At 38.9% G+C, this 23,901-nt stretch overlaps 1 protein-coding gene across 2 annotated transcripts in view; it reads right to left on the bottom strand.

Annotated features, from left to right (window-relative positions):
* axin1 (axin 1) overlaps positions 1-23,648 on the bottom strand; it is a 110,273-nt gene extending 86,625 nt beyond the window's left edge. For both annotated transcript variants that reach the window (XM_078558970.1, XM_078558971.1), the window contains exons 1-2: positions 23,488-23,648; positions 15,914-16,895 (exon numbers count right to left, since the gene is read on the bottom strand). In XM_078558970.1, the coding sequence (XP_078415096.1) occupies positions 15,914-16,791 (878 nt within the window). In that variant the 5' untranslated portion in view covers positions 16,792-16,895; positions 23,488-23,648. The remainder of the gene's footprint in view (positions 1-15,913; positions 16,896-23,487) is intronic.
* Between the last annotated feature and the right edge of the window lie 253 nt (positions 23,649-23,901).

Here is a 23,901-nt window from a genome sequence, read left to right as displayed (position 1 = left end):
GAAAACCTTTTTTACCCAGAGGGTGGTGACGGTCTGGAATGCGCTGCCTGGGAGGGTGGTGGATGCTGGTTGCCTCACATCCTTTAAAAAGTACCTGGATGAGCACTTGGCATGTCATAACATTCAAGGCTATGGGCCAAATGCTGATAAATGGGATTAGGTAGGTAGGTCAGGTGTTTCTCACGTGTTGGTGCAGACTTGATGGGCCAAAGGGCCTCTTCTGCACAGAGATTCTGTGAATATCAACATTGGTGAAGATTTTCAGCAGGAGCAACATCGAGATGTCTGGTCACGGTAAAACCCAAAGTAAAGGGTGCACCAAGGCCAAGACTCGCTCCTCCAGAGCCAATCGCCAGTTCCTTATCAGCCGCATCCACTGACTGCTATGCTAAGCGTGTCAGGGTTGGAGCCCCTGTCTGCTTGGCCGCCATATTCGAATAAGGCCAAGATCCTCGAGCTGGCTGGCAACGTGGCCCGGGACAACAAGGCGACCCGCATCATCCCTTGCCACCTGCAGCTCGCCATCCGCAATGACGAGGAGCTCAACAAGCTGCTGGGAGGGGTCACCATAGCCCAGGGTGGGGTCCTGCCCAACATCCAGACTGTGCAGCTGCCGCCCAAGAAAATTGGACACCCCAGCAAGGTTTATGCTTGAAGGGGTGAGATCAGAAAAAGATCAACAGACTACCTAAGGTTCACAACAGGCACTGTGCAAAATGTTCTGGCCATTAACTTAAAATTCAGCAAAACATGTGCAATGCCGGAACCTCCTATGAATTCACTGGAGAGGCAATGAAGCTTTGAAAACCTTTCAAATGCATCAGTGACGAGTCAGAATTAGCTCCTTGGCAAGATACATGAAGTTTTTTTTAAAATGAATGCAATAATTTCCTGCCTCAATACGATTTCAAGTTATCATAATAGTATGGGAACCAGCAGAGCAGTATAAAGAAAATGACCACCTTAACAAAGAACATACTTAATGCTGCAAGCTCTGAAATTCCCTCCCTAAATCTTGCCGCATCTCTTTCCTCCTTTAAGACTCATCTCAAAACCTACCTCTTTAACTAAGCTTTGGTCACCTGCCCTAACAGCGTAGCCCAGTATCAAATGTTGCTTTTAATATTGCCCCTGGGAAGCACCTTGAGATACTTTTATTACATAAAATCCGCTAAATAAAATATTGTTCAGTATGTTTACTCAAGGGTTTGGAGAAAACACTTTCTGCACTGTGCCAGAAAATGCACCAAAAAAAACCATACATACAAATGAATGAGAAAGCTTACATGACACTTATAAACAAATCTTCTGCCATTAACAAGTTGCCATTTTATACTTCACTGAAGTTAATTCTAGTAGTACGTCAGTGCAGGCATTGTGGAAATGCTAGCAATATTACTGTTCGTATCCCAAAACCTCAATGTGGTAAATTTAAGCATCCTATAATTAGATGAAAATTATCCTATAACTATATATTTTATAAATTCATCAAATTTACTCTGTTCAACTCTCAAATCCTTTGATGTAACCATTTGGTAAGACCTTCTGCCACCACACACAAAAAAATGAACAGTTGCAAAACAGGCCATGTGCAGGCTAGACTCCTGGATAATAACTTTAAAGTGGTGAAATCTCAATGTGGGTACTGTGTTACATAATATACGTTTGACTCCACTATTATGGGTCAGCATTTGGTGTCAAAATACTGGTGAGCCTCATGGCATCATTATTTATGTGCAAATGCTACAGCAACTTCAGGCAAGGGCAAATGTGTGGATATCCTAAAAAAAATTGCTGCTCTAGATGTGTAACTCTGGCATTATCTTTATGAAAACAGTATCTTATTGTCTGACTCACCATTTAACAGTGTGAAGTTGTTACATTTTCACACTATCATAGGTTCAGTCATGCCCATTTTCAGTCCAAGTGCCCTTTTAACATATTAGGTGATAATTAATGCTAGTCAATCTGACATTGATAATTACAATGGTGATGTCTCATTTCTTCAGTTTTTAATTGCTGTTAGAGATTTTAAACACAAAACTTGGATTTTGTTTCGCTTTTTCTTATTCCAATCTTTGTCACTCTCCCTTTCTTTCTGTATCGGATTTGGCATTGAATTCACCCAATCTAATTTACACGTTCTATCTGTGGTGTTAATTTTACAATCCATCAATCTGATTGGTTAAGTGGATACACAGTTGCTTGCCCTATTCGCTTAGCTCCTAGATGCGCAGATTCCCTCATTGTAGTTAGCAGTTCGCATTTTTAGGAACTTGCCACACAAAAATTGTGTGAATTGGTTGTGGGAATGAATAGGCATTACATAAAGTAATTTTAAAAATATACCATGGCAGCCTTCCGCCTGGTAAGACAATGGTTTGCGCCATGGTCTACATTAAGCATTGCCATGTGTGGCTCAGGGCCCTGCAGAGGAAGACAGTGGGCTGAAATGGTGCACAATTCACTGGCCTCTGTTTTCTCTGGGCATTCTTCTCAGCCAGCTGAACTTTTCATTTCTGCTCACCTCTTCTAAACAATTTTGAATATACAGGTTGTGGAAAAGAAATAAAGTAACAATGAAACTAAAATAAGAATGATTTGACAATGAAATAGAAAACAAGTAGTGTGTATTCTCATTGAAGGTTAGTTGTATAAGAATATATACTAAAAAGGCTACAAGTAACATTTAATAGATTTATCAATGTAACCTTAAGGTTTATTTAAATGTCACAGTGTGAGCTCAAACCCATTTTTACACAGTGGCAGGCCCAGGGAGAGTTGAATTTCCTTAGACCTTCTTGCAGGGTTAATGTTGCTAAACCATATAAAACAAGCATCATAAACACACAAGAATCATGCTGCCAATCTAAACACAGAACAGCATTCCTGAAGCATTCCATTTAATACCTCTTCAAAGTTACAAAGACCAAGATTTTGAAATCCCCCAAGACCATCATACATCCAATTAGAGGTTTTCTCAAGCCGCTAAAGGTACACATTAGTCTGAACAATACAAATTAAACTCAGTGCAAATAATACAACTGAAAGCAGCCTTTCATACTCTTCTGATCTGAACACATGTCTTATGTTGGCAGAAGCTCACATGAAGCTGTGTAGTTACAGACATGTCTACAGAAAACCCTACACATTAGGGTCAAATTTCACTGAGCTGTATCAGGAGAAAGATCAATGCTTTCAGATCTATCTATCAGGAGGTAGTTGCTACAGGCTACTTTGCAAAGTGACTTCTAAAGCATAGAAATCTTCTGTGATGTTGCTCACCACAGAATTTATTTGTGAAAACAACATTTTGGCTTTTAAAAAAAAATTGCTCTTGGGATGTGTGCACCGCTGGCAATACTAGCATTTATTGTCCATCCTAAATTGCCTTCAAGTGGCAAGGGGCATTCAGGTCATCCGTCAGGCCAGGCCTGAATGTTGTCCAGGTCTTGCTGCATGTGGACACAGGCTGCTTCTGTATCTGAGGAGTTGAAAATGGTCCTGAACATTGTGCAATCAGCAGCAAACATCCTCACTTCTAACCTTATGATGCAGGATAGGTCTTTAATGAAGCTGAAGGTGGTTGGGCCTCTGAGGAACCTCTGCAGTGATGTCTTGGAGCTGCAATGATTAGCTTCCCACTAACACAACTAAAATTCCTTTAAGCTTGGTATGACGCCAATCAATGGAGTTTTCAGATTAACTTCAATTTTGCTAGGGCTCCTTGATGCCACAATTGGCCTTATGTCAAGGGTAGTTGCTCTCACCTCTGAAATTCAGTTTTTTTTGTCCATGTTTGGACCAAGGCTGTATTGAGGTCTGGAGCAGAATGGCCATGGCAAAACTGAAACTGAGCACTAGTGAGCAGGTTGCTGCTGAGTAAGTGCCACATAACAGCACTGTTGATGACACCTTTCATCACTCTGCTGATGGGGCAGTAATCGGCCAGATCAGACTTGCTCTGCTTTTTGTGAACAGGGCATATAGGAAACTTTCCACATTGTAGGGTTAATGCCTATATTGTAGCTGTCCTAGCTAAGGGTGTGGACAGTTCTGCAAAACACACACACACATACACAACACTGTGGCACTGACTATCTTTTTAAATATAGTTTTTTCAATATTCCATTGAATCTAGTTCATCATGTCAGCATTTGAATGCATGGGTGTTAAGTTTTCTTCTACTTCCAAAACTATAGGTTTCTTAAACTCCCACTAATATTCCATTAATCCTGATTCCAAGTTTTTCTAGACACATTGTCTTTTGAAACCAGAGCTCCATTTTGAATTTATTGCTTGCCACGAGTCATTTACCTGATAAGCATTGCTAACCAGGCAGGTGTATTCGCCCACCGGTTCAAAATCGTTGCTCCAAGGGCCTACATATCTTTCAATTCTTCTGGCGCTTCAAAGCATCTCCAGATCACAAGAGAAAAACAGACTCCATGTTGTCCTCAAATCATAGTGTTGCTGTAATGGTGGATGATAGCTGCTTGTGCTTTCCATGCAATGTAGGTTAGACAATTCTGATGAAAGGGGTTTGTGGTAATGGACTCTCCATCTGGGCAAGTCCTGATGGTTCTTTTATAAAATCCCACTCGACAGAACAAGGCTCATCAGGAGCAAAAGGAAATGTGTGAAGGCAGAACTGGAAGCGAAGGTCACGGAAGCAGCCAGGAAGAAAAAAAAATAAATGGTCAAGTTACAGAGAAGTCTGTGCAGCTTCATCAAGAAAATGTTGGGTGCACATTCAGCAACAGGGCTGCAATGAAAGGGGAAAAAATGGCCTATGCGGCTGAAAAGAGCAAAATATGTCTCGCTTTAGGGAGGAAATGGTGGGGTGAGCATGCAGGTTTGATACAAAGTGGAACAGGCTCAACACCCAAGTTGCAACAAGATGAATAAGTAGAAGTGAGGGGGTATGGTGTTGAGAAATGGATGCTGGTGAATGCTCTGAGGATTTTTTCCCAAAATTTGGAAATGTGATAACAAGCAGCCAGTGATTGAGGCAAATGTTGAAAGTAATAAAATAGCAGGTAAAGCTGGGCAATCATACCACCAGTGGTGAGAGGACTGATTTACATTGGTTAGTATTGCTTAACAGAAAAACAAAAGCAAGTGTTTTGGTTAGGGGTTACCCATAGTGATTAGTAAACATTACTAAATCATGAAAAGAAAAGGTCATCAAAGGAGGGGAAAACTCAATAACTTTAACACCATCTGAGAAACCTCTACTGAGTAGAGAGTACTAAAAGCTGAAGAAAAATAACCCATCAGTGGAGTTTACTGAACACAATCAAACCACATAATCCAAATTCAGCTCACAAGTACAACAGCTCTGCGCAAAAATAGCAGTCCAAGCCTGATATTTGGAAGAGCAAAAGTCTTCAAGCAAGAACTTTAATGAAGGCATTAGGAGGCAATACATTGGACAAATTTGATCATATTGTGAAATATATATTTAAACCCTTGCTTTGAACGCTGGAAACTTTAGTTGTCAAGAAAAAATTGAATGAAAAATTTGCAAAGCATTTGAGTGTTTTGTAGAAAGCCAGTGACACTCACTTTGAAATAGCTATTGTATATCACACAGAATGACACTCAACAATGAAGATGCCCATCAGTGCCACCTACAGGAGTAACAGGTACTTTCAATGAGTTTTTAATGAAACAAGGCCCCATGAACCGAATTCAATACACAACTGATTTATAGATTGGTCTCTTACAATCAGGATAAAAAACAACATGCTATTGCAATGAATTAGAAGTTATATTTGTTTAGCATTTTATATACCTTGAAAATGCCCCAAAGTATCACACATACAATTAGTTACCTTCGAGTAGTATGGACAAATATAGTATGTGTTTTACTCACAGCAAGGTCCCAAAAAGAATAACCAGTTACTCGGTTTTGTTTTCATGATGTTGGTTAATGGAGAAATCACCCATGGGCCAGAGAGACCTTTCTGCTCTCCCTCTCTTTGGATAGTGACATGGATTTTACAAAGATTCTATCTGGACCACCGGAACACCAGCTCACCCAAAACACAGCAACTCTGACAACTAAGCTAAGCTTTCAGTACTGCCATTGTGAGAGTCTGGATTGTGTGTTTAAGTTTGGAGTTGGGCTTAAACACAGGCTTCCAAGTCAAAAAAGCGAGGGGGCTATTACCTAAGCCAGACTGACATGCTATGCATGGATAGGACCAATCATTCACCCAAATGTGCAAGCTCCATGTTTAATAGAAATTATGCTTTTGGACACCGGCAATATCGGACTAACTGTATATTTGTACTAATCAACTTTGAACCTTGGAAATAGTGGATAATTGTCAACATTTTATTAACAGTTTATCAATTAAGATCACAAACTACAGTACAATATTAGTTTTGAAAGAATTATGCATTATTAAACACATTTTCCTCTATACTATAAAGGCAGCTCTTGTCAAACAGTTTTACTATACCAAATAAGAACGTATACTTCCCTTCAAAAGTAATTCCCTCATCCCTCAGTTTTTCCCTCAATGTTCTTGTGCCAGAATAATTCTCAAATTCAGAATCAGCTCCAAAATTCTCCCTTGTCTTGTACCTATGGATTTTTCTTTTTTTATTATAACTAATCACCATACACTTCAAGTTTGAAGAAACATTACTTTGGGTCAGCTTTCTGAATTATGAATGGCATTTTCAGCTGAGAGGTTTATACTTATATCCTTTAAAGATAAGGTATCTGCAAGCAGCAGGCCATATTTCCCTCTGATGGAATATTAATGCATGTAGTACAATGTACAATTGCAATAATACTGACCTAACAAAACACAAGGATTGCTTAGCTAATTAAAGAAATGTAACATGATAATTGCAAGAAATTTTCATTGTGCTCCAATGATTTCTGACTGTCCTGGGCCCCAATAAAACGTCAAATACAGACACAAAATAACTTCACAATCAACTGAACAACTGCCTTTTCAAGTAATTAGGCACCCCAATCTTCATATTCAAACACATTCGACAGAAAACTGTTAAAATGAGCAAAACAAGCCTGAGATGCTTACCATATTGACTAGATACTTTAGTTTGTCATTTTTTTTTCAGTTCCTGACAGGTGAAAGGGCAATTTTTGTCCTCATTACAAGCTAAAAAAACTCTTCTGTTTAAGGTTAACACTCCATTCCAATTTTTCAATATTATATTGTAATCAGCATACTTGGTACAGATTTACAAGGTATAAACCATTGAGTTAACATTTCAAATGCCAAAATAACCAAAATGTTCTGTGACCCTACATTTCCCTCACTGCTGCATTTAATTATTTTCAACAATCTCAGATTTTCTACTTCCAATACTCCATCTGGAAGTCCATTCTATACAGTGATCACTCTTTAGGTGAAAAGCTTCCTCATTTACCTTTTACCAGTTTGAACTCATGTCCCCTTATCCTATTCCAGCAATTTAAAGTTCACATTTACCACTTTCCAACACCTCCATTCCTGTATGAAAAGCCCACGTTTCTCCAATCTCAGTTCATAATTCAGACATTTTACATTAGAGACCAGCTGCATGCTACTTCTTTGTACTGCTTCAATTTTTTTCTCAAGAGGTCACAGGTTCAAGCCCCACTCCAGAGACTATAGGACATAATCTAGGTTAACACTCCAGGGCAGTACTGAGGGAGTACTGTCAGAGATGTTATCTTTACTTCCAAAAGGTTTCTAATACAGTGCTGCACAGCAGACTTGTGAGCAAAGCTATAGCTCACAGAATGGTACAGCAACAACTTGGATATGGAATTGGCTGAGTGGCAGGAAACAAGGAGTAGTAGTTCATGGATGCTTTTCCAGGCTGGAGGTGGTTTATAGTGGAGTTCCCCAGGGGTCAATGTTGAGACCCTTGGTCTTCCTGATATATATTAATGACCTAGGTCTTTGCGTACAAGGCACAATTTCAAAGTTGACAGATAATAGTAAACTTGGAAGCATTGTAAGCTGTTGGGAGGATAGTGTAGAATTTCAAAAGGACATAGACAAGTTGGTGGAATGGACGGACAGGTGGCAGATGAAGTTCAATGCAGAGAAATGAAAAGTGATTCATTTTGGTAGAAAGAACATGCAGAGACAGTTTAAAATAGCGGTACAACTCTAAAGGAGGTGCAGTAGCAGAGGGACCTGGGTGTATGCGTGCATGAGTTATTGAAGATGGCAGGACAGGTTGAGAGAGTAGGAAATAAAGCATACAATATCCTGGATTTTATTTATTTTTTATTCATTTATGGGATATGGGCATCACTGGCTAGGCCAGCATTTATTGCCCATCCCCAATTGCCCTTCAGAAGGTGGTGGTGAGCTGCCTTCTTGGACCGCTGCAGTACCTGTGGTGTAGGTACACCTACAGTGCTGTTAGGGAGGGAGTTCCAGGATTTTGACCCAGCAACAGTGAAGGAATGGTGATATACTTCCAAGTCAGGATGATGAGTGGCTTGGAGGGGAACTTCCAGGTGGTAGCAGTCGTGGGTTTGGAAGGTGCTGCCTAAGTAGTCTTGGTGGGTTTCTGTAGTGCATCTTGTAGATTGCACACACTGCTGCCACTGTTCATCGGAGGTGGAGGGAGTGAATGTTTGTGGAACGGCTGCCAATCAAACAGGCTGCTTTGTCTTGAGACATAGAGTACAAGAGCAAGGAGGTTATGTTGAACCTGTATAAGGAGAGTTGTATGAAAGAGTTCAGCCTCAGCTGGAGTACTGCATCTGGTTCTGGGCACTGCACTTTAGGAAGGATGCGAAGGAATTAGAGGGAGAGCGCGCGAGAGAGAGAGCGAAGAATGGTTCCAGGGATGGGGAACTTCAGTAATGAAAACAGATTGCAGAAGTTAGGACTGTTTCCCTTAGAGAAAAGGCAACTGAGAGGAGATTGATAGAGATATTCAAAATCATGAGGGGTCTGGACAGAGCAGATAGGGAAAAATTGTGAAAGGATCGAGAACGAGGGGGCACAGATTTAAAGTAATTAGTAAAAGAGACAATAGCAATATGAGGAAAAACTTTTTCACACAGCGAGTGGTCAGGATCTGGAATGCTCTGCCTGAGAGTGTGGTGGAGGCAGGTTCAATTGAAGCATTCAAAAGGGAATCAGACTGTTATCTGAAAAGGAAGAACATGCAGGGTTACGGGGAAAAGGCAGGAAAATGGAACTAGGTGAGTTGCTCATTCGGAGAGCCGTTGCAGACACAATGAGCCAAATGGCCTCCTTCTGCACTGTACGGTACTGTGATTCTGTAACTAGAACAGGACACAGTGCTCAGAACACTCTAATCAGAACATTGTAGTTTGATCACTACTTACCCTGACATATTCCACTCTTTCAGCTATATAGTTTAACATTCTAGAAGCAACACAATGCATTGGTTTAATATGCCATGTTGAGTCGAAGACACCAAGGTCTTTCAATTTATCTTTAGCCACTTCAATTTCATTTACTTGCATTATCCATATGTCCTTGCCATGCACAGTACTTTACACATGTCTGCATTAAATTTCATCTATTTTCTGCCCACACACATTTTCCGCCCATTCTGTAGTCCCTTAAAGGCCCCCTTTGCTTCCACTACCCATTGAAAACCTAGCATTCACAGGCAGTCTGGCAGCTTATTTCATCAGAAAATTAACAGGCCGCAGCTTCCAATGCCTCTGGTGTCACCAGATGCATTGAATTTCTAGTATGGAAAAAAAAATCCAAAGTGGTATCTTTCTGCCACTACTTAATTATATTAGAGCTGAAGTTGGGACAGGCTCCACTGGCAGCAATGGAATATAAATGCAGCATCAATTTCTCAAGCAGTGCAATAGAAAGCCTTGTATAATACCTACAGGGATCAGACGCATTTTGTTTTCCTTTCTTAAAGAAAGGAAAGTGCACTTGAAGCAAATAATCTTAATATTACAAAAGGATACTATAATCACATCAGTTTCTCAGTGGGCCCTTATTCCAGATTCGTCATGAAAATGTATGTGATTACACCCCCCCCACCCCTCCAGTTTGCCTGTGTTTGTCTACCATGTCTTCATTTGTCTACCATGTATTAGCACACACAAGATTTTAGTTCAGTAACTCTGCAAGACAAAATTGAGACCACTTAATGCAACGAGTTTAAATGGTGGATGTGAGGAACAACAAAATTTAATTGGGGACTAGTGATCTGGATACAATTTACAACAAGTAGCATGCATAAAGCAAGGTGCCTTTGAGCATGATTAGATAGCTTGAGACAAATATACTAGGCAGTGATGTTTATTTGTGTACCAATTGTGCATTTTGCAGTTTTTAAAGCCTTTAGAACTAAATGGTGTAATGTACTGTCTCAACTGTAGAGATTGCAGTGTGCTTAATGTAGGCAGTATATTGCCTAGACCAGAACTAGTAGACATCAGCCCAGCTAGGGCGCATACTCAGTGGCTAGCACAGAATTCCAATTCAGTGCCTCAGCTTCATACCGACAATCTAGATAGCATGTGGTTGGTTACCAGTTGTTACCATATGTCTGAAAAGAATACTATTTGTCACAAGTCTGTAGACAAGCTAATAGATTTGATTTTTCAATGCTTTATTCATAAACATGTCTTAAGGACAGCAATGCTTTCGTTGCTGTTCGTTCTGAAGGTTAATTGGCTTGTGCCAATACCCAAGTACTTCAGTGCCTTTGGTAGAGCATGATCACTCAGAATAATAAGCTATTTAATTCATTATTCATTGTTTAGAAAAAAAATTAAAAATCTAACTTTAGCAGCATCTCTCTAACATAATGTTGATGAAAGAATTTGTGACTTCACATGTATTCTGCTATTTATCTAGCCCCAATTACTTTTGCCAATGGCTCAAGATAAGAAGGAAAAGATTACATTTTATCCAGGCATCCGATACCCAGCAGGAGGGTAGATGAAAGAGCTTTTTTTAAAATTTAAAATAGTTCCTATTGGGAGAGATGTTGCTACAGACATTTATACTTCCCTCTCTCAAAAGATAGGTAGTCTTTCTTTTAGCACCATAGTCTGTAACTGGCAAATTTCCTTGTAATTTTCAATGCAGGCAACCACATTGTCAAAAAACATGACCAAATCCCAGTAATTGAACACAACAGTAAACTATGTTTTAAAATGTTGCTAGAACTTGAAAGGATGATCAGCAATATCAAAAAAATCCAGCTTCTTTATTCATTTGTCTACCATGTACAGTATAATAAGTTGCTTCTCAACTTCTTTGTGTCAAAAATACCTTATTTCAAGTTAATGTTAAGCGTATCTAATCCTGGTTGCTCTTTCATTTATATGATGTATATTTCAAAACATTTTAAGGGTAGTTAAATTTTTATCCATTTGTTGAATCAATTTGACATCTACTTATAAAACAGTAATTTTGAAATATCTAAAACTGTCCCACATATACCTTAGTGTACCTGTATTTCAGCTAAGTTCTAGAACTCCCACCAATTAATGCACTGCTTTACACTCTGACTACATTAAAATTGTGTTTTCCTTCATTTTGAGACAGTACATGCTACTGAAAAATCAGTCTAGTGATGTTTGTCTCAATTGAAAGCTGAAAATGTTTAGAGGCAGGCAAGTGCTGATGACTGATCAAGGAAATCCTGCCCCTTCATTCCACGGTCATTGTTAGAAACAGTTACATAATTCTGCACTGTTGATTAGAAATTTTTTTAAACTTCAGAAATGAAGTGAGGATGTGTCTTAAAAAGGGGAGAAGGCCTCATTACATCTCAAGAATCTCCTTAACTCCCAAATTCATGGGACTGTGCCATGTACAAGCAGTCTGGTCATTATTACAAGATGGTGTATTGATTGGAAACCATCATAAAGAGAGTTTACCCTTTCTATTTTAGGGAGAAATCCTCGCTTGACGAGAGTTCATTCTAATTCATTGTTAGTTTTTCTGTACAATACAAAAATATAGGGATGAGAAAAGAGCTTTCAGCCCGTCTCAACACAAACCATTCCAGGCTGATCTAACCATCTTTATTTCCGTAGAAATACTCTCCAATGCCTGTACTAATTATAAACTAGATTACACTGAGCAGTGCTTTCATTGAGAGCTGCAGGAACTGATCAGAACATGTTAATTATGGCAACATTGTGAATAAGAGAAAAACAAATTACAAATAATATTGATAGATAAACATTTAACTGTAACTGATACAAAAAGCAAAATGTTCATACATGGATCATTCTGACCACATATGAACCATCAAATACAGGCTTTATACACTATGTATACTTTGACTAACACATAATGAAACCATTATCAGCAACAGCACTGTATAAATTTACTTCAAGCTTGGTCAGTCGAAAAGTGACTAGTAACAAAATAAATCCTTCTTTCTTTTCCATTAAAGCAATTACAATCAAAGATTCTGCGCAACATTTCAGCAAATAAAAACGTAAAAAGTATTTTTCTTCTTCAAAACCTCTTAAAATAGCAGCCTACATTTAATAACAGGGAGACATTCTTCCAAGTAACAGTTGTATAGCGTAAACTCTTAGCCACAAAATATTTTATCATACACATGGCCCATCCAATGTAGTCACCATCGTTCTAAGTGCAAGCATTTGAATTTGTTTTTCTCTGTTGCACTGTAGAACTAAAATTGTGTTCCAGTAAAACATGGTGAGCACTGCAGTTTGCATACTACATTAACTTAAATTGTGCAGTAGCATTAGATTGTTGGCTTCGTCTTTTGAATCTTGGATTTTGCCAGAGACTATTTTAAGATGTGGTGATACTTACGAGCATACGAAATAGGAGCAGAAGTAAGCCATTCGGCCCCTTGAGCCTGCTCTGTCATTCAATAAGATCATGGCTGATCTGTTTGTGCTTCAAATTCCACATTCCTATCTAACCAGATAACCTTCGATTTCCTTGCCTAACAAGAATCTACCTACCTCCACCTTAAAAATATTCAATGGCCCTGCTTCCACCGCCTCGTGAGGCAGAGTTCCAAAGTCGCACAACACTCAAAAAAATTCTCATCTCTCTCCTAGAAGGGCGGCCCCTAATTTTAAAACAGTGCTCCCTAGTTCTAGGCTTACCCACAAGAGGAAACATCTTTTTCTACATCCACCTTGCCAATACTGTCAGGATCTTATATACTTCAGTCAAGTCACCCCTCACTCTTCTAAACTCCAGTAGAAACAAGCCCAGTCTGTCTAACCTTTCCCCACATGACAACCCGCTCATTCCTCTGAACCGCCTCCAACACATTTACATCCTTTGTTAAATATGGAGACCAAAATTGCACACAGTATTCAAGATGCAGTCTCACCAATGTCCTGTATAACTGAAGCATTGCATCCTTAATTCTATGGTCAATTCCTCTCGTAATAAAGGCTAGCATTCCATTAGCCTTCATAATTACTTGCTGTACCTGCATACTAACTTTTTGTGACTCATGCACTAGACCACCTAGATCCCTCTGCACCTTGGAATTCTGCAGCCATTCTCCGTTTAAGTAATATTCTGCTTTTTTGTTCTTCCTGCCAAGTGAACAACTTCACATTTTCCCACATTTTATCCATCTGCCGTATTATTGCCCACTCACTCAACCTGTCTACATCCGACTGCAAACTCCTTATGTCCTCTTCACAACATGTCCTCTTTCCCACCTATCTTTGTGTCATTTGAAACTTTAGCTACCATGCCTTTGCTCCCCTCAACTAAGTCATTGATGTAAATTGCAAAATGTTGATGCCCCAGCATAGACCCTTGCGGAACTTCACTTGTTGCATCCTGCCAATCAAAGACCCAATTGTGCATTATCTGTTTTCTGCCAGCCAGCCAATCTTCTATCCAGGCTAATATGTTACCCCGCTACACCATGGGCTTTTATTTTCCTCAATAATCTTTCATGTGGCACCTTATCAAATGCCTTCTGGAAGTCCAAGTACAGCACGTCTAGAGGCTCGCCTTTATCCACAGTGCATGTTACTCCTTTGAAGAACTCCAAAAGATTGGATAAACATGATTTCCCTTTCTCAAAACCATGCTGACTCTTCCCAATTACCTTGTTTTTCTTTAAGTGCCCAGTTATAACCTCCTTAATGATTGACTCTAACACCTTCCCCACAACAGATGCCAAGCTAACTGGCCTATCATTTCCTGTTTTCTGCCTCCCTCCCTTCTTGAATGGAGGGGCTTTATTTGCTACTTTTCAGTCTGATGGAACCTTTCCAGAATCTAGCAAATTTTGGAAAATTAACAGCAACGCATCTACTACCTTATTAGACACCCCTTTTAAGACCCTAGGATGAAGTCCACCTGGACCCGAAGAATTGGCAGCCCGCAGCTCCATCAGTTTGCTCAGTACCGTTTCCCTAGTCATTGTAATTTCACCAAGTTCATTTCTCCCTTCCACCTCCTGATTTACAACTATTACTGGAATGTTTTTTTGTATCCTCCAAAGTGAAGACAGAAGCAAAATATTTGTTCATTTCATCCATCATTTCCTTATCAACTATTAACTCTGCACCAATATTCACTCTTTTCCTTTTTTAAATACCTGTAGAAACTCTTGCTGTTTACACATTTCTGGCTAGCTTCCTCTTATATTCTAATTTCTTTCTCCTGATTAACCTTCTGTCATTCTCTGCTGTTCTTTATATTCTGACCAAGCATCTGACCTGCCACTCATCTTTGCATAGTTATATGCTTTTTCCTCAAGTTTGATGCTTTCCCTTAACTTCTTCAGTTAACCACAGATGGTAGGTCCTCCCCTTAGAATTTGTCTTTATAGTAGGAATGTACTTATCCTGAGTATTCTGGAATATCCTCTAAAATGTCTGCCACAGCTTCTCTATTGATCTATCTCCTAGCCTAGTATCCTAGTTCACTTCAATTAGCTCAACTTTCATGCCTGCATAGTTGTCCTTATTTAAGTTTAAAATACTAGCCTTAGATCCACTCTTCTCCCTTTCAAACTGGATGTAAAATTCAATAATATTGTGATTGCTGCTACCTTGGGGTGCCTTCACTCGGAGGTCATTAATTAATCCTGTAACATTACACAATACCAAGTCTAATATTACCTGCTCTCTGGTTGGTTCCATAACGTGCTGCTCTAAAAAATTCTCTCGAAAGCATCCTATGAACTCCTCATCCAGGCTACTACTGTCAATCTGATTTTTCCAGTTTATATATATATATAGATTGAAATCAGCAATGATTATTGCCACCCCTTTGTCACAGCACCCAATATTTCTTCATGTATAATATAGAAGCAAAATGCAGATGCTGGAAATCTGAAATAAAAACATAAAATGCTTGAAAAACTCAGCAGGTCTGGCAGTATCTGCGGAGAGAGAAACAGAGTTAACATTTCGAGTCCGTATGACTCTTTTTCAGCTCTGGAGAGGAGTCATAAACACTCGATATGTTAACTCTGTTTCTCCCTCCACAGATGCTGCCAGGCCTGCTGAGTTTTTCAAGCATTTTCTGTTTTTATTTCTTGTATACTTTGCCCTACATTGTGGTCACTGTTAGGGGGCCTGTAGGCCACTCCCACAAATGACTTCATCCCCCTACTATTCCTCACCTCCACCCAAACCAATTCTACATCCTGATCTCCTGAACCAAGGTCATCTCTAACTATTGCACCAATGCCATCCTTGATCAACAATGCTACCCCTCCACTCTTACCTGGCTTCCTATTCTTCTTGAATGTCATATAACCCTCAATATTCAGGCCCCAAACTTTGTCATTAAAAAGATTAAATGCTTTAGCATAATTGGAACTTTCCCACAAAATATATGGTTACCAACACACTAAACAAGCAAGGTGACAACACTGATTTTTAACACTATGAACAGTTCAAGAATCTGACCCTTACTCAATACCACTAAGCCATTACCTGTACTCCCGACCTTCATCGAATCTCCTGGTTGGACCAGCACGTTGTGGCGCTGTTTCCATAAGCAGTTTCTGTGTAAGCCTGTTAACAGTGGCCAAATCTCTCCCTTTTTGTTCATCTGTGTCTTGGTCACATTTCCATTCCTCATCCTCATTCAAAGTAGGCAAATATCCTAATAATGCCTTTCCTGTCCCAGACCCTGAGCTCTGATCACTGTACAACTTTGGACTTTCTCCACCTGTCCTTGTATATTCCAAATAAATATCAGACTTCAGGAATACAGGGTAGGTGTTCTCCTCCATCATTACCTGAATTTCAGTTTGGGCCTGGTCAAACATGGCAGGGTCTATCTGTTGCTTCATAACACAATCCTTTATGAAGCTTTTAGTGGCTGGTTTGATCTGCCTGGACACAATACCATTATTATCCAGAACGTATTTCTTATATATGGCTTTTGCCAATTTAAGCCTCTTTTCTTCATTAGAATCATTAGGTTCCAGTTTTCTAAATCCACTGCATGCAAACCAAAAATCCAACAGGTCCGCACAGTCTTCTTGTTTTAAGAAAGTCCTGAATAAATTTATTCCATCCTGATCATCCAGTAAGGAGTGTAAGGATTCTGCCCATCTCAAGTATGGGGGTGTTGGTGAAGCACTACCCTCTGGTTCATAACCCAAATCCAAATCTGGCCGCCGTGGAGTTGCTGTGGATGCCTCACTTTTAAGCCCTTCGGTTTTTATAGGGTAGAAATTGTGATTCAATTGCCTACTGTCTGTAGACGCCAGCTCACCTTCCTCACCTGGGACTGGTGGCCTTGGTGCATCTTCAGTAAAGCTTCCCCCTAGGTCCATCAAATATGCCTTTCCTCTCGCACTCATTTTTGTAGCAACCACATGCACAGCACCAAATCCAGTACAGTCCCAATTCCTCCTATTGTCAAGTATTCAAGCAGAGACCAAATGTTGCTGGGATTATATTCTTCCTGTAATTAAAAAAAAAGTTAACCATTTTTCTGCAATATTTTAACAGCAAACATCATAATTGAGCTTAGTGTAGTCCACATATGAATTATATGACTTTTAAGTTACAAATTGCAGACATCAGGTCATCACAAACATCTTTTTCCAATAGTTCTCCTAAATCCAAAACATTATGTACAAAAATAAAAACAAAATACTCAGACTAGCTTATAGCGTATCACTTCATTCTTTAGCATACATAACCTATAATCCTACTACAAACAAGGACATACACATAACTTGAAAATGTGAAACCCCAAACGTGCAACTCTATAAATGAAGATACAGGGATCAAGATCAATTCTTAGCAATTCTATAAAAGGTCTTTACTTGACTTTCGCTTAACCTATTCTCCCAAAGGAAGGACACTGGGCTTTCTCAATTGCTTCAAATCAAGCCCGTCAACATATTGGCCACAGTTCATAAATAACATTAGCAAAGAAACAAGATGCCTTGGTTGTCTTATATTAGAACTTTTTGTGTTGAAATGCTAAAGGTGCTAGTAAGATGACAGTCAATAAACTGCACATTGAGTTAAAAAATAATCCAGTGTTGATTTCTAATGCCCATGCTAGATCAGATCACATATATAACAAGTACTATGTCTGCAGTTAATTCATCTGGGCAGGCTACCACATGTTAACAATCAATGCTCCCAATATATTGTCAGTTTTCTTTTTTGTGGATGGAACATGGAAAAAGGAGAATAATGATGGGATTACTAGCAGTAACCCCATTCTACACCCAAAAGCCCCTTACATAACAAAACACTAGCACCAAATTTTATGTTTAGAAATGTAACTACAGCAGTTTATTTTATCAAAACAAAAATCATAAAACAGCAATAAATTCTTTACAGAGTTCATTCCTTTGTAATAGTAGCATTATCACCCGGGTCAGAAAATTGCAGGTTCAAGCCTCTCCAGAATTCGAGCACATAATCTGGATTAAACTTTCAGCAGAATGCAGAGGGAGTGTTGCACTGTCAAAGATGCAATTAAAAGCACGGCCCCATCTGCCCTCTCACATGGTTATATAAGATCCCACAGCATTAAGATCAAGGGAGATGTCCTGGTGACCAGGCAGCATTTACCTCTCAACCAAGATCACTACAACAGATTATCTGATCGTTTCTTTCATTGCTGTTTGTGGGACCTTGCTTAATGCAAATTGGCTGGTATGTTCACTTGCATTAAAACAATAACTCACTTCAAAAGTAATTAATTGGCTCTGAAGTACTTTGGGATCACCTTAGGTTGGAAAAGATGCATTATAAGTGCAGGTTTGTTTATTTTTTCCATTTTTAAATTATACTTTTTTCCAAACAAAAGACAATGCTTCAATACAATTTTCTGAAATCCATGTCTTACAATCACAATTAAAAATTCCAATGATACTAAAAATGAAAATAATTTCAAAAAATTGTTCTAACCTTTTCTAAGTGCCTTGTCACCTACCACAATTCATACTCATCATTTATTTGCAACACTGAACATTTTAATATTACCATACTCTTAATGCATCTTTTCATACTAGGCATTGCATCAAATAGTAAAAGAAAATACTAATGCCAGATAACTGCAGTTTCAGTAACTAAAAAAAAATCTTATTTTTGATCATTTATGTAAAATTTCTACCATTGCTTGCTTTGTTGAATAGAATATTTTCAGACTTTCAATTTTCTATTGAAAATTTTAAAAATCCCAAAAGTATAAATCAACAAAAACCACTTGCTGCTTTACACCAAAAAAAATGGAAATCCAAGCTAACAGTTAATATCATCTCTTTACACCAATTCAGACTATTTTTGACAGTACATATAATTGCATTGCTTTTGCAAGTATACAATGCTTCTTGCAAAGCTCAACAATATATTTGTTTACACTGCATCAGGCTACATTTAAAGAATCATATTTCAACTCCAACAATAAATTTTGCTATGCATGACTAGGAATGAGGCACAATCTAGCAGATTGGTAAATTATAAAACTTTCCTACACTGTTTGATGAGCTTGTCAACCAATGACATTTGCTCAACCAATGACATTTCAACTTAACCAAATTATAGCCACATCTTGTGTGTTCGAAGGATCATACTGCCATGCCCCAAGTTGGGCTTCTGACTAAAGTCAGATTTGCTTCCTATTTTGGGGTGAGAAGCATAAAGACTTAAATTAACTAATATGGCATATTTTATTTAAAGCTTCAGACACTCTCACAATGTATAACATTAATGAATGCCCTCTGACATGCAACACTTTGAAAGTTAAACTATCTGGGGTATGTGGAGGGATAGAAAACAGCATCACATTAAAAAAGGGAGAATTGAAGGATGAAAGAGCCACTGCTGCCATGCCTCTGACTGGTTGAGAACAACATAGATGGAAGCCCCAACCATTTTGCTGGAGAAAGAGAAGTATGAACTGCATTTAAATCCCAAGAATTGTTTAACATACCCATCACAAGAGTAAGCAGTCTGCGCAAGTTCATTTGTTAAAGTAATTATTTAATGGCAATCAAATGACACAACCAATACTCAGAACATCCATTGCTTCTTGAAGTGTGGTGTCAACCCTGATAATTTCTCAAGTTATAACCATATGTACAAACATAAGTTATCATGGATTTCTAACAAGTTTAAAATCACCCTGTATATTTAAATAGATAATCAAGAAATTCTAATTTGCATTTTGAGTAAAATCCATTTCTCCGATTTTAAAGATTTTGAAACATAGTAACTAGGGAGAATGGAGTAACAATGTTTTAACAATCTATTTGCTGGATCTAGAGTGGCCTAGTTTCCAATGATCCACTCCACAGGGGAACCATCTACTGAAATACATTTTCTTTAAAAAAAACCTGCTTGAAAACGTATCTGGTATTCGGTCGTGCAGCATAAAAGCTTGAACAAATGTAACAGCTGTCAATTGTACTAAGAATTTCAACATACTTAGCAAATAATATTTAAAATTAAATCTGAGAGCAATTAAAATCAATTAAACACCTTTCAACTCCATTCCAATGGCATCTACTGAATATAAAAATTAATCAAACGGTACTACTGTATACTCACACGCATCGACCTGCATTTAAAAGCAGTCTGCCCGTTTGATGTGTTAAAACCACCTACAATCGCTGTTTAATCTGCTGCAGTGCATAAGCTATTATTCATCAGATACTTTTCCTTCTGAATCCTTTGCTGAGGGGTTATTTTTAATCGTCCACCTTCAGACTATGGTTAAATAGATATGTCTAAACAGGCTAGTTACAGAGAACGCTAGATCGAGTTGGTAGTGAATCGCTGTATCTTAGACTTGCGAGATGTTTGTGCATCAGTCCCCTTGATCTGACTGATGCATCTGCAGCCCGCATCGCATTCATTTCTTGGCCTCTCCGGCACAGTGGGGGATGGGAAAGAGCAAACGAGACCCTTTTTAGCTACTTGCAGTTCTCGTTTTGTTTCTAATAAAAACGGCCCAGGCCCCTTGTTTTTTTTAAACACTGCAGCTTATACAACTTTCTAACATCAAATGTCGCAACAGTAAATCAAATTAATTCAAGATTCGGTTGAAAATAAATCTCATCTAAACTTGATCTACAAATGATTGGCATACAACCCCAGCACGATTCAAACCCCCCAATGCACATTTTCAGGAACCTCTCCCCCTCACATTGCAATTAAGCCCGCTCCTAGCTTCACGACCGACCTGTAAAAATCTATGTTCTGCTTCCGCGTGCATCTGAAATCCTTAAAGCCCAAACACCAAAAAGGATATTAACAACAGGAAAATACTTAAACACTTTCTTTGTTATTTTCAATCTCTCGCACACACTCAGGCAACCATACACATTCCCTGGTCCTTCTTGAAAGAGCTAAACAGCGCCCCCTGTCTTAGTACTTGCATTGCAAGGAGTTCATCTACACATCATAGAAATTGAAAATCCTTTGGCCTAAACTCTTTCTCTAATTCTACTCAATAACAAAATGACTTGTAAATTTATAAAATTCAGAAAATCAATATTACTTTTGCTAATCGTGATTTGTGCTAAGCGCATTAAAAGGTCTCAGATGTCCCCTATGTGTATTTATTTCTATTATACTGCCTTTGTATGTTTCACGCAATGTCATTCTCAATAATCAAGCACATTCGAGCAGACGTCTAACTCTATTAGGTATGTATCAAAATAGTAGGCAATAACGAAGCGTGACAATGTAAATCATGTTTACATTGCTGCAAACCTTCATGAACTTTTGCTACTTTGTGTGTCATTTCATTTCACCACAATAAATATCTCATTGTATAAATTGCATTCACGTTATCAGGGCCAAATTACAAAAGGTGACAACTTTTAGGCCAATAATACTTGTATACCGAGGGCGGAACTTCTGAGAAAAATGCGAAGAAACTGCATGTGTCCACATTGTTGCAATTGTTATTTATTTTGGCACAGGTCACATAATATCATTTATATAAGGGCTTACAAGAACAAACAGGTCACTCATACCCTGGAGTGGAAAAGACACAAGATGCAAAAAAAAACCTACTCTGTTTAATTATATCCGGTCAGAAATGCCTAATCGTGTTACAATCTCTTGTTTAACCACCAAGTTATAACGCTAACAATGAAAAATAGTTACTCCAGACACTATGACCTGTGCCTTAGACTTTACACCTAGTTTATATCACTGGAACACGTCTTATCCTAGTACCTATTTGTTATCTTTTGAAACAATCATAAAAGTACCCCCAAAATGAAGTGCAGTAACACATGCAACAAAATATACTTTACATTTTTTATTCATTTAACCCGATACTGGCACCCATTCTTAAAATTCAAGGTAACCACAATCTCTTAAATTGCAAGCGTGTTCCCTCAGTTACAATTATGCATTCAAACCGCTACTCTGAATACGACAAACAATTCTAGATATTGTGATTTTCCCATCTCGTAAGCCCCTTCAGCCCAAACTCTCCTGTAAACACGGACTTTGAAGTAATTAATTTTTTTTTTAAAACTCAAAAGGATACTTATGGAATCTCGACTACATCACATTAACTTGTCTGTTTTGAGTTTAAATTCTGGATAGATGTGTGTTAGGCAAAGGAATAAACTATATTCGAAGTTCAGAGGTCAGCCAAGGTCAAACTTCTCACCAATGCCTTCATCATTAAAATAGTTCAAACCGCAATTCTACTTTTCTCAAAAGGCCCGATCCCCAATAACTCAGAAGTACCCAAAAGAGTCAGTTAGATGATTGTATTAAACCACTATACTGTGATTATTTTCCATTTCGCGCGTTTTCTAACTTATTGATCATGCCTTCCAAGATCATTAAATATCGTCAACCCCCATATGGCCTAAGCAAAACAGCAGATGAAAAGTGAACGTCGCGCACTTGCAAGCCTTTCAGAAAGTGCAGTTTAAAATTAGTTTTGCTAAAGCGGAGTTAGCCATTGTAAAGGCAGCTACAGTGGTAAACGAGACACTATCATACACTGTGTGAATGTGATCAGAGCAACAAAAAAAAGAGATGGAAAAAACCTGTCAAAGGGAAAAGGTGTTGGTTGAATAGCGAAAGGGTACAGGTCAATGCTGTTACTGTTGTCATCTAAACGTAACATTAAAGGCCAATAAACAAATGTTAGAGCACGACTTTGGTGTCCAGCTATTTTTTTTTTGTTGTTTGAAATGCAGCGCAACAGCTAATTCAGCTCAGGAACGCGAACAGATGTCACTACTATTTGGACCAGCAACTGTGAAGTTGGGCAAAGTTTCCAGTTATTAAATGACTGAATTCTTTGCGAGCTCGCCTTCCAGAGGCAACGTTTCCTCTGCAGGGGAATCGCAGCTTCCCCCTTCGCTGTGATAAAGCAGGAGAGCTGGCAGAGCACAACAGAGCAGGGTGGACATTGGCAACCAGACCCGTGTGGGGGGGGGGGGGGGGGGGTGGAAAGAGAGAGAGGGAGAAGGAAATGGAGAAGAACAGGTTCTTATAAACATTGGATGGGGTCCCACCAAGAAATCAAACGCGATGGTGCAAAAAAAAGAGGGAAAAAAATGCATTTCAAATCGGATCTGCAGATTCGTGCAAGTTTTATTTTTAACCCCTTTTATTTTTTTTTCGCTTCATCATCATCATCGAGAGAGAGAGAGAGAGAGAGAGAGAAAATAAAGTTGCAACGTGCCAGTTGGAGAGGAGAGTCTGCGGATTTGCAGCCACAACGTTTCTCTCCTCCTTTAAACTTTGCAATGAATTCCTTGGAACCAAAAAAAAAACCCCCCTACCCCAAAAAAAATAATAATAATAAACCCCCCCCCCACCACCACCACCATCACACACACACTTTGCTGGAAGTGACTTTTAAAAGAAAAAGCTGCTGGAGCCGAGCTCTTGTGTATGTGTCTATATCTCTCTCTCTCTCTCTCTCTCTAATATATATACAGACATAGACCAGAGAGACATTTACAAACAAACCCCCCACCCTCTCCTCTCCTTCCTCCCCCACCCCCAAAACACGCCAGGCGAGAGACGAAGAGACTGGATGTATTTACCTGGACACACAAAACTTCCCCGCGTCCTACACAACATGCACCGTGGCGGGTAACTCCTTTCCCCAGGCGAATCTGTGAGAAAGTTTCTTCCATGAGGAGGATCCGCGGTTACGGCCGGGTAGAAACGGCGGCGACGACGGCCGCCTCCGCCCCGGCTCTTCCATGATTTAAAGAATATAAAATATATAATAAATAAATATTTATATATATATATATATTATTTTTTTTTCCTCTCCTTTTTTTTAAAAAAAAAAATAACCCTCCCCTCTTCCTTCCTTCCTTCCCTTTCCCAGCTCAGGTCGGTCGGTTGTTGTTGTTGTTGTTGCTTATGCAGGAATTAAATATAAATCACATTTAAACAAAGACGAAACCGGAATTTTTTTTTAAAAAATATATATATATATATAAATTTTT

The sequence above is a fragment of the Cetorhinus maximus genome, chromosome 15, assembly GCF_964194155.1.
Source record: "Cetorhinus maximus chromosome 15, sCetMax3.hap1.1, whole genome shotgun sequence".
Taxonomy (NCBI): Eukaryota; Metazoa; Chordata; class Chondrichthyes; order Lamniformes; family Cetorhinidae; genus Cetorhinus; species Cetorhinus maximus.
The sequence above is the reverse complement of the archived record's forward strand: the minus strand, read 5'-3'. Positions and strand labels throughout refer to the sequence as shown.